The sequence below is a fragment of the Mya arenaria genome, chromosome 10 (assembly GCF_026914265.1).
Source record: "Mya arenaria isolate MELC-2E11 chromosome 10, ASM2691426v1".
In the NCBI taxonomy this organism is placed as follows: Eukaryota; Metazoa; Mollusca; class Bivalvia; order Myida; family Myidae; genus Mya; species Mya arenaria.
The window spans coordinates 15,798,944-15,810,808 of NC_069131.1; the positions used below are offsets into that span (position 1 = coordinate 15,798,944).

The 11,865-nt window shown below is 34.0% G+C and overlaps 1 protein-coding gene across 1 annotated transcript; it reads left to right on the plus strand.

The window, feature by feature from the left end:
* Nucleotides 1-638: 638 nt before the first annotated feature.
* Nucleotides 639-7,576, plus strand: LOC128206869 (uncharacterized). The gene is made up of 2 exons (XM_052909569.1): nt 639-950; nt 5,510-7,576. The coding sequence occupies exon 2, from the start codon at nt 5,627-5,629 to the stop codon at nt 7,418-7,420; it is 1,794 nt and encodes a 597-aa protein (XP_052765529.1). The 5' UTR covers nt 639-950; nt 5,510-5,626; the 3' UTR covers nt 7,421-7,576.
* Nucleotides 7,577-11,865: the final 4,289 nt, after the last annotated feature.

Below are 11,865 nucleotides of genomic sequence, written 5' to 3' on the forward strand. Positions count from 1 at the left end.
ATCCAACCAACGTTAGCCTCGTTTTTATAGCACCAATGATGTATAACAGAAGGTCAAAGATGAACCTTTATATAATACAATACAATGGTACATTAAACACAGTACAACACATAGAAACAGCACAATAATTGCATTAAAGATTTAAGCGATATCTTCGTGGCGACAACAGACTTGCGTCAAAATAACGACGCATGGCTTCATTACCTTTTCATATTCCTGATCATTTACAACGATCGGTTCCTTTTTAAAAAAAATGTTCTGCATGTTATGCTTTATTGGAAACATAGGCTTAATGCAGAGAGAGCCCATGATACTCGTGTGTTTCCAATAAACAAAGATATTTCTCTGTCAAATCCTCGATGACAAAAAGAACGCGTTGATACACTTTCATTCGATAAACTGTACATATGATTGTTATTTGTTATAATATTAGTACATATACATAACTTATCTCAAACAAAAACCCTTTAATCATATTCTAAACTCTTAACAATTGCCAACATATTTTTTGGCCGAACCTTCGGTTTGCGTTCTGTATGGTGAATGAGTGCACCGAAATATTCCTCGACGTTTGGTACCCGACGGTAGTTCGCGTATGAGAAACCCAAACTGCACCTACCTAACGCATTTAATTCAGTTCATTATGTTTGCAGTACGGGAACAAAGCGTCAACTTTGCCTTAGTAAGAACAACAGACCCTATTGGCCAATTGTGGGGGCGGTCGATAAAACGGATAGCTCTGCTGCCTAGTAGTACGTTGCTTCTAAGCAGTGTGAAGGGAATATCGGGAGTGCTAGATAGTTTCGGAGCTACGTCACTTGTAACAGTTTTGTAAGCAAATATCATTTGCATCACAATTGAACTAGTTATATATAGGGATTATATAATTTGTTCAACATTTACAAAATATTCCAGAACTGTAGAAGGATTTAGTATACCATAGTGTAAAAGTAAGTGTTTTTGATTGTCTAAAATATTTTCGGCAAAAATAATTGTTTTTTTACCAAGGACAGAGTATTATTATCCGTAATGCGACGCTTACCGATTTTTAAAATCACATTTCACATGTTGTTTGTTATAAAACAAATAACACAGGTAAAACTAACACCTTTCAGTCTAATATAAATATCTGTGTTTGATTGCATGGCCCCTTATAGGTGTCGACAACTGTTGTATGTGATGTTCAAATAATTTGCTTTGAACGTGTTAACTAGGGCCGTTTTAACGCAAAACGTATAAATATTTATATGAAAGGATAGATTAGCGTCATGCTACTGGCTTTTAACCACAGTTATATGTTTCAAATAAATATTTTCTTCAATAAAAGTATTAATACTGTTTCTATAAACACAACCGATAACACTTCTGATGAATGGCTAAAAAAGAACAAAATAGATACTACAAAACAACAACACTATGTTAAGCTGATATCTTGACTTATACAAAATACCATTTGCACTAGTTTTTGAATGTGGCGGGAAAATGTCAAAAGGCTTAATATTTAAACGTTTACTTTTTATCATATTGTCATTGAAAAGCATTTAATCTCTATATTTTACTATTTGTGTGGACAATTTCAATTAAAAAAAACCCTACATTGTAACATTACATTCAGTAAAATATTTTTATAAATCATGTCCAAACCATGTGCTCTTACTTGTGTGTAGTATTATCCTGGAAGATACCTGAGGTACTCCGCCAAATCGTAGACAACTCTAGATGAAGTCGGTGTTAAAAAAGTCGGATGTAATATAGATAAAGCAGAGAACTTACTCAACCTGTTTGGTTTTAGTCTCTAGTACATGGGGTTACGCTTACGCATGTTATCCTAACTTAGAGACGTTAAGATAATTAATCAAACATTATCAAGAACATTTCTGTATTTCTAGGATTAAAAGCGTACTAGCAAACTTATTTTTAATGGTTAGATTTATATTTCTTAACCTTTACAATGGTCATATTACTTTTACAAACGATTTTCTATTAAATAAAGTTTGAATTTGAAAAATGATGGTTCAATATAACTTTATCCTACACGCCAAAAGCGAAGAGGATCGATTTTGTTTTGCCTTACTAGGTTCTGTAGTACCGAAAATGATGGTTCGATATAACTTGATCCTAGTAGCCAGAAGCAAAAAAGAAGATCGAGGACCTTACTAGGTTCTGTAGTTAAGAAAAGGTACGGTGCCTTAGAGGTGAAATCCTTAACGTTTTATTTCGTGTCAACGACATAACTTAGCCAAAGCCAGATACAAAGTCGAGGGAACGAGATACTAAGTCGTGGCAAAAATATACTTAGTCGTTTGGACGAGAAAAAGATAGCACACGTGTCTTCATTTGTCATCGTAAAACAAGGCGTTTGAGCTTATTACAAAGTTTATGTGTATGTGTATAAACACACGAGTGTCTGATTTTATCTCAATTACATATACAGTTTATCATTAGGACAATATAATTGGTTTAAGTGATATCAATCAAACGGTTTCAGCATGTTCTTGATATTAAATTTTGATAGCTAAATAAAACTTTCACCTAGAAAATTCATAAACATATAACGTTTATCATTAGGAAATTATTATCGGTTTAAGTGTTATCAATCAAACGGTTTAAACATGTTGTTGATATTCAATTGTGTAAGCCTAATAAAACCTTCACTTAAAGAATTCATAAAGGCTCGTTATGTGGATAATTATGTATTTTAAGAAAACAGCGATTAAGCATACGTTCTGTAGCAAAAATTAATTAACACCTGAGAAACTCTCAACAACAATAGTATGTTAGTTTTGTCTGAAAATAACTTACAGGTGTATGTGTTTTGTATAAAAAATTGTTGTGGTTGTTTAAATATAAAAGTACACAAGAAACCTTCATGAATGAATATATAAATGAATATTAACGGTTGCTTCCTGCCTTAGTGTTTTAGCATCAATGAAGCAGTCGTATTCTTATAACATTCGCCATGTGGCTATAAACGTAAATATGAAATGCGTAGCATAGTGCCTAACTGTTTCGAACAAAGATTAGGCAAGCGAATTCAAGTGACAGCAGAAGATAAAATGTTAACGTACAATAAAAACTGGTCACGAAATGAAAACACCGAAAAGAAAAATATTGAATATCATATTTTAGTTTTAATTCATCAAAAGGCGTATGCTTTGTAGTTCGTTTTATTAAAGCAACATCTGGTTTCATAATGTCTATTTTAAGGGCCTTAATCGACACAATGTGAGTGTGGAAGGCTTGTTTTGAAAATTGTTTTTCGACTTGAATCCATCTTGCATTTTCAAATCAAAGCCAGCAGCGAAATCATCGTTTTCAATACTAACTACATAATCAAATTGTATTGATCTAATAATAAAGTGTAAAAGTGATCGATAAACACGCTGATTAAGAGTATTTCGTTTTTCTTTAGCGTTGACATCGAGACATAGTCGAGGGACGATAGGAGACTCTCAAGCCAATCGTCGAGTAATGGCGTTGCTCCGTCATTAATAATGTATATAAGATGACATTCACATCTCTAACTAAGAAAGCCCTGACATCAAAGGTCTCTGACTAGCCAAATACGTTTGTAAAATAGAAGAACGCCAGCATAAGGCCAAGTAAATGTTAAAATATTCAAACATGATATCAGTTATATGCCCACAGCCAGGAGCTTAACAATGAAGTATTCAAAAGTGCAATACATTATCACTGCATCAGTAAATAATTCATGTTTAATGCAATGGTCAGTCGCTGCACTAAATGTATTAATTATATAGAAAATAATAATTTACGTATGGATAAAAAAATATCGTAACCGTAGGATAAGATGAAACAATAAGAATTTTGCTGAAGTGATAATTTAAAAAAGAACATATCATAATAATGAAAAATAGTTTATCGGTTTAGGTAAAAAAGAATATCTTTGAACGGTTTATAACTTACCATGCATATCCAGTTACAATGCTTGCGTTACAAAACTCAACAAATGCATGACATATACTCCTGGACAATTATATTCTTAGCAAAGGTGTAAAGAAACCAGTTGATGGCATTTACTTACTAATACGAGTTCATACGTCTTGAATAAGTGTGAGTGATAATTCTTTAGCCATATATAAAGGTTAATCTACATTTTAATAATCAGCTGTAATGGTAATTAGAAACATACTGAATGTGATATCAACCTTTACTTATATACATAGTTTGAGAGGATGGTGCGCTTCCTCGTCGAGAATGTACTTACAAATCATTACTGCTGGCGTTAAGTGCTGTCAGGAGCTAATGTACTACGCATTATGACCCACAAAGAAGGAATACATTCATTATCTGGTCGTTCGAGATCATTAGTTTAAGCTTTTGTTAACAAATCAGTATTAGACGCACGGATAATGTTTAACAAAGCTCATACATGTCGCGTCAACAAAATGCATACTTATAACATTTAAAGGCAATGTATGTTTTACCTTACGTAAAAAAATAACTCTCAATAATGTCTAGACAAAGAAGAAGATTTAACAATTTTTGATGTTAACATTTAGTATGTTTTTCATTGATTTCAAGACATTAACGTATATCCAACTTAGAGTTTAAAATTTCTTAATTGTAGGATAAGTTAAGTATTCGACCCTGTGACCGGTTTAACTTCCTAGCGGTAATTTAATAATCATTAAGAAAGACAAACAACTAAATAATGATGGCAAAGCATCAATTAATGTAATTCTATTGTGAAGAATTTTACTATTGTATTGTGTTGCACTGTGTTTTTGTTTTTTAATATTTCGCTTTTGGTGTTGTATCATTTTACAAAATCAGCGTAGGTTGGGTGCCTTTGGTTTTTGTCACATGAGTTATTTTCCTATAGCATTCAGTTTATTCCAACACAGTCCCTAGGCGTGGGTTTTCCCTTCATATGAGTTGTTAGCTTCGGTTTTGATGTATTAAACTCGCTTTAACAAATGTCTGTACATAAGAAGGGAATGTAGGAATAGTTCACATAATCCGGCCAATAAAGATACTGTAGAAAACATTTACTATAAAAGTTAAAAAAATACACATACTCGCGGAAGAAAGTAGAATGCGCGATAAGAAACTTCTCTACTACTCCCGCACAAACACATGGATATATAGACAGATACGCGTCACATAGGTCACTATCTTACTAAAACGTTTAAAAGAACAAGCGTCCCATTCAAACAATGGTGTAAATTGTTTCAACTGTGCTGGAATCTCACGATCCTTCGCGCGCAAATGTTTCATGATACCCACTTTTAAGTAATATGTATCCGAAAAATGTCGAGTTCCGAGTTCTTGCGAACACAAAAAATGTTATTCACAAATAACAATAGATTATATACGCTCAAAATTTGGTACCGTGAGAGTTGTTTCATTTTTACTTATTTATTCGAATAACACATAGTTGAGCTTAATTCTAAGTGGATTTCTTCTCAGACATCAGATTATTAACCAGTCTATGGTGTTATATGTTTCTGTAAATCAACTTAATCAATCATGTTCTCCATTTCAGATGAAATATTGATGCACCAGGGACGTTTTCCCTCAGTACTTATATGAGCATTGGGGATAGCCATGGGGCGCACCATGTTACTTGGGATGTCATAACTTTTCTGCCTGCCGAGGAAATATGAGTATGGAACTGAAGTACTGGACACAATTTAATAAAACCGACAAAGAGCACATACATTTACTCCATAATTACAATGATACTCCACCGGACATGCTGTCATCTTATATCGGCAATACGGATAACATTGATCATCAAACGGATATTCTCCAGAAGATTAACGACCAAGAAGTGAAGGCCCTCTATCCACTCATATTTTTCTACGCAATTATCCTGATGATTGGTGTAATTGGCAACGCTGTGGTGCTCTTAGTATATACGTACCAGTATAAGAGGTCACCAGCGAGGATGTTCATCTTGTTTTTGGCATCAATAGACTTTTCGATCTGCTTATTCGGATTACCATATCATATGATTGACCTTACTCACCCATACACATTTACCAATGCCATCAGTTGCAAAATACTTACATTTATAATATCATTATTTTTTCATATGTCTATTTTTGGATTAATAGTTATAGCAGTTGATAGATATTTAAAAATATGTAGACCATTAAGCTCCTTTCAAATGTCATATTTTGGGAAAAGAATGGCATGTGCTTTGGCAAGCATCGCTGCCGTGATGTTTGCATGGCCTAACATTGTTCTCTACGGACCAAGCGAAATGGAAACATTTTACCAAAACGTATCGGGACATGCGTGTTTCTTTACAACTGAATACACGGAAACCATTTATCCATTAGTTTTCACCATGGTAACTCTAACACTATGCCTTACATCAACGGCCTTCTTGATTGTATCATACTCTCTTATTTGTCATCAGATAATAACAAGGTATAGGGGACCATCTCGTTTTGGAAAATATGTTTACGACGAGGGTTCTTGTACTGATGAAGTCACCATGAAAAACTTCACGGTCCCTATTGAAATGAAGTATTCACCTGTTCCATCCAAAGAATGCTTAAATCCGTCAGAGCAAAACATCAGGGACGATTCTAGGAGGTCTAGTGATACTTCAAAAGAACGGCGTGAAAATGCGTCTCGAAATCGGGAGCTGTTCCCTTACTCCAACTCAAATGGCTCTCTGATAGTTGCCAATGAAACACATTATAGTGGTAGTAAAATATTCACAGTTGGTCAGGCGTATGATCGAAATAAAACTAGTGTAGAAAAGGTCAAATCTAGTTCCGAATCTCCTGAAAGCGGTCGAAGACTTTTGTTGGCCCTAAGAGAGACAACTTTAGGAAAGCAGATGACAACAAGTGGTTGTAAATGTGATATAAATGGAAGGAGTGATGAACCAGAAACAGAACATTTACTATACATCCCTCATAAAGAATCACTGGGTTCACCAACGAGAAGGTGCTCAGAACAAATGAATATATTACCAAAGAAAGAAGTGAAATGGAAAAGAAGTCAGTCGTTGGTGCTTCCCAACAGAAATATGTATTTGAATAACTGTTCTGATGACAATGGATTACGAATTAATCAGTCAAGCTGTGTTAGTATTCCTAGCTCTTCGAGATCATCCGTAAAGATGAATAAACAAAACATGATGTCTAAACAACATTTCAAAATAACCAAAATAATGTTGACAGTTTCTTCAGTATTCATATTGAGTCATGCCCCAGCATTTGTTATTACAATTCTCAGCACTGTAGATACTAGCTTTTGGGACGACTTGACTGAAAGTGAAACTATATTCTGTGAGTTTCTCTTGCGGTTTTATTTAGTAAACAATATTTGCAATCCATTTATCTATGGGTTTTGGGACAAACGCTTTAAGAAGGAAGTAAGGTTTACGTTTAGAAAACTGAAATTTAAGTTGAAGACTTTTTTCCAATGTCTTTGAATTGAAACATGTGCATAAACAGTGAATGGATTACACAAGGGCTAAGCTACTGTATGTTTGTTTGGTCTGTATCCCTGAGCTGTAGATGTTATGATTGTGGAAAGATATGCGGCTTAACAATTATGTAGATAAAATTGCGTATAGAAACTTTTGACACCAAAGATACTTTTCACCTTTTTAAGATGTTGACAAAGACAACCAAATTAGTATAGAATAAGAACATGGACATAATTTTGCTTTGCCAGTCAATAATAATTATACATTCCAAATATTTGGACAACTAATATCTTAATGTACAATGATCTGGGTCAACCTTGACCTGATGACTATAAACAGGGTGATTGTTTATTGGTCGGTAACTGGGTTTGTCCCTGTATTTTTTCATTGTATTATCTAAATGTTTGCACTTGCATCGATGAGAGTTATTATTTGACTTTTACTCCGAATATGGTATATAAACAATCCAGTGTAATAAATCAATATTACAGAGCCGAAATTGCGTATGTATCAATTGCTTTAGAAAGCATTGGTCTTATTTTAGTGAAGGCGGAGATGAACAGAAGAAGAAGATTTTATTAACTATAAGCTTACAGGTCATCAGTTACATATAATATAAACATGTACAGTATATAAACATTTCCGATAGAACAACTTTCAAAATCAATCATAATGTATAAACAAAGTAAAGTTATATCACATTTGCTGAAAATACTGAAAAATAGTTAGTGGAGAAAAGTGTCTAATGTCTAAACTGACGCAATTCAAAGCCCTTATAGACAAAACAACATAGTTTTCTAGTAGTTACATTTTCGCTCGAAATCAGTTCGATGAATTTAGGAATATTTGGATTGCGCCAATAATATCGCTTAATGTATAAGATTCTTAATTCATGGTATAAGCGAAAATGGAATTCATCTTCAAGTGTATTACAAAGTTGGCATTTTCGTTCATTTCTTGGAATGATTTGGGGCTTGTGTCATCTGCCCATATCTATTTCTAATATGTGCGATGCTACTCTTAACATAATCAGTAATTTAAAATGTAGCCATAAGTTCGAGAAAAATGTAGTATAGTATAAACATTGACACTTAGTTATACGTTCCACTTTCTGGTTACGTTATAAGATTATGTTTATTAGTTCTCAACGTGATTTGTATAAGTGTTCAAGAAACAATCCTTCTTGTTATACTCGATTGCAATAACACTATTTTTATATCGCGTGGGTAGCATGGTAGACATAGGGGTAATATTGTCCGGCGTGGTTGTTGATTCCCTTCCATTTTCGGCCTAACGTAAACATTTCTTACCTAATATTGACAAGAGTAGTTATGACCCTTCAATCTATTGTCAGAATATGACTAAAATCTCTTCATTTGCTGTCTTTCGTGAACTTTTCTTGTCAAATATTTACCAAAGTTAGTTTCAGTGTTTTGGATATAATATCTCACTTGAGGTCGATCAACAATCTGACACAGCGCGCTGTTAAATCTGGTGTCAAGCCTATTAATTATTCAAAATTTAACTAAATTCCGTTTGTTTGCCCCCCTACTTTAGAAAATCTTGGTCATTTTTTCAACATAGCGTAAAAAAACATTACGGACATACTATCTGAAATGAGAACGATCAACCACCAGGCTGCATAATTAACTCTTGAGTTATGGTCCTTGATTTGTCAAAACGAGAACAAATTCACTTGATCGCTCTCTAACTGCAGCAGGTGTAATCGAACCCTTATCTCAATGAGTTTCAAGTTTAATGGCGTACTTTCTCGATCAAAATTGACCAACAGTATATCACAATAATCACTCCGGATGTTATGCATTTTGAGTAAATGATGAAACTCTTAGTCTTCTCTCCTTCTAAAGCATTTCGTACCCAGTATTAACCAATTTGGCTACAATATTCCGGTCATAATATCTCGACAGCCAGATGGCATTATTAAGTTCTACGGCTATGACATTTTTTCACAAAATTGACTATTCCAAATCAATTCTTACCTAAAATGTATATTCCTTTTCGCCTTAACTAATTTCAAAACACAACCACTTCTAACTTTCTGTCAGGTATAATAGCCTTTTAATTGGCAAGTATCGTCTTAATTTACCTTGAATGATCCCTAACTCAAGAATGTGTTTTTATTTACATAAATTAATAGCAGTAGCCTGTTATACCAGCATTCACGAATTCACAAATCCTTCATTCGTTATGTGTAACATAATATGTTCGCACTAACGTCATTAAAGGTGCTCTCTTACTCCCAAATAGAATAAGGTCAATAAGTTCAATTGTGAAACACATCACTCTAGTTACATTAATTATTTTAATAATTGTTTATTCAATTTGCATTCCAAAAGGTGGGCGCTCCAAGCAGGGGACATATTAAATACGCGGACATTCTGGTTCAATCATGTTGATCTGGTATTAATGATCATTAATTGTATTCCCTGGCGACATTGCATTGCTTTCATGCCAAGCAGATTATGATTTCAGAGCAATTGTATAGAAAGTGTTGCACCAGCAAGGCGCATTATAAGCTAATGCAAATCAATACAAAAAAGCTTGCATAGGTATGGTTGAAACTGATTTATAAAACTCATTTGCACAGCGTTATGCGAAATTGTGGTCCTATGTTCTCACAAAACATATTTTCCTGAGCACATTCATTTGCTCAGCCTGTCAAAAATAGGAATGAATTGGGTGTATTTACCTCGACATTTGTAAAAAGAAATATCATAAACGTATAAACCACTGTAAGCTTTTCTGGTGGCACGTTGCCCGGCGTCCGCCGCGCGTCGTTTACAATTTATTACATCAAACGTTCATCTGATATCGCTTCGCTTTTTCGTCTGGTTCTTCAGCTGAAGAGTTTATCAATTTTGTTAAGAATGTTAAATTGACAAAGTACTGAAATGACACATTGTATTCTCTTCACTACAGATGCCCTAGTGATTTGGAAATACAATAACTGAATGTCAATGTCATTGTTTATCACAGTTTATCACTCATTAATCTCTATAAACCACTAAAAAGCATTTAAACTTCTGGTCTCACTTCGCTACTCAAAATGTAACTTTTTTCATTGTCTTCTTTAAAACAATCGCCAGATGGACAATTCGCAAATACAGATTCATAATATTTCAATTGCTTGAAAAACAAATCAAGCATATGTTCCGCCTCCAGGCCGTTGGGAGATTTCGTCAAACTCACCGCTTCTTAATAATCTTTCTCAGCTACAAAACAAAATGAAATATTAATTGATTGATTGATTGAAAACAAACCAAATGAAAGATGATTACTAATAGTGAATACGGTTTCTTAACCCAGTAGATACAGTGTCAATAAAAAATAGAACTTTTTTTATAAATATATATAGTTCAAATTACATTGACAAACTACGATTTTTTTTTATTCCAAACCCCTCACAAAACATATATAAAACAACTCATATACTTAGGCACTCCCAAAAGTGTTGGCAGGGTAACATCTCAATTGCCCCGTGAATGTCTGCGTTTAACTTGTTGTAAATCGTTCGATATATTATTTAGTCAAACATATGTGAGTTGCCTTGGCCATAACTATTATTAAACAAAGGAAATAATACAATGGAAACATAACTGAACAAAAGCCACGGAACGTCACAAATAAACCAATAAGGCCTTACAGACACTAAACGAGAAACACACATTGTCCACAAACTAACAAATAAGGCCTTACAAATATTAAACGAGATTCACACATTGTCCCAAACTAACAAATAAGGCTTTACAGACACTAAACGAGATACACACATCGTCCTAAACTAACAAATAAGGCCTGACATACACTAAACGTGATACACACATTGTCCCAAAACTAACAAAAAAGGCCTTACATACACTTAACGAGAGACACACATTGCCCAAAACTTACAAATAAGGCATTACATACACTAAACGAGAGACAAACATTGCCCAAAACTAACAAATAAGGCCTTACATACACTAAACGTGATACACACATCGTCCCAAAACTAACAAATAAGGCCTTACATACACTAAACGAGAGACACACATTGTCCTAAACTAACAAATAAGGCCTTACATACACTAAACGTGATAAACACATCGTCCCAAAACTAACAAATAAGGCCTTACATACACTAAACGAGAGACACACATTGTCCCAAAACTAACAAATAAGGCCTTACAGACACTAAATGAGATACACACAGTGTCCTAAACTAAAGAAGATAGGGCCTTATATACACTAAACGAGACACACACATTGAACAAAACTAACAAATAAGGCCTTACATACACTAAACGTGATACACACATTGCCCAAAACTAACAAATAAGGCCTTACGTTCACTAAACGTGATACACACATTGCCCAAAACTAACAAATAAGGCCTTACATACACTAAACGTGATACACACATTGTCCCAAACTAACAAATAAGGCCT

Coding starts and splice junctions, on each gene's coding strand:
- LOC128206869 (XM_052909569.1), top strand. CDS start 5,627: ATGAGTATGGAACTGAAGTACTGGACACAATTTAATAAAACCGACAAA.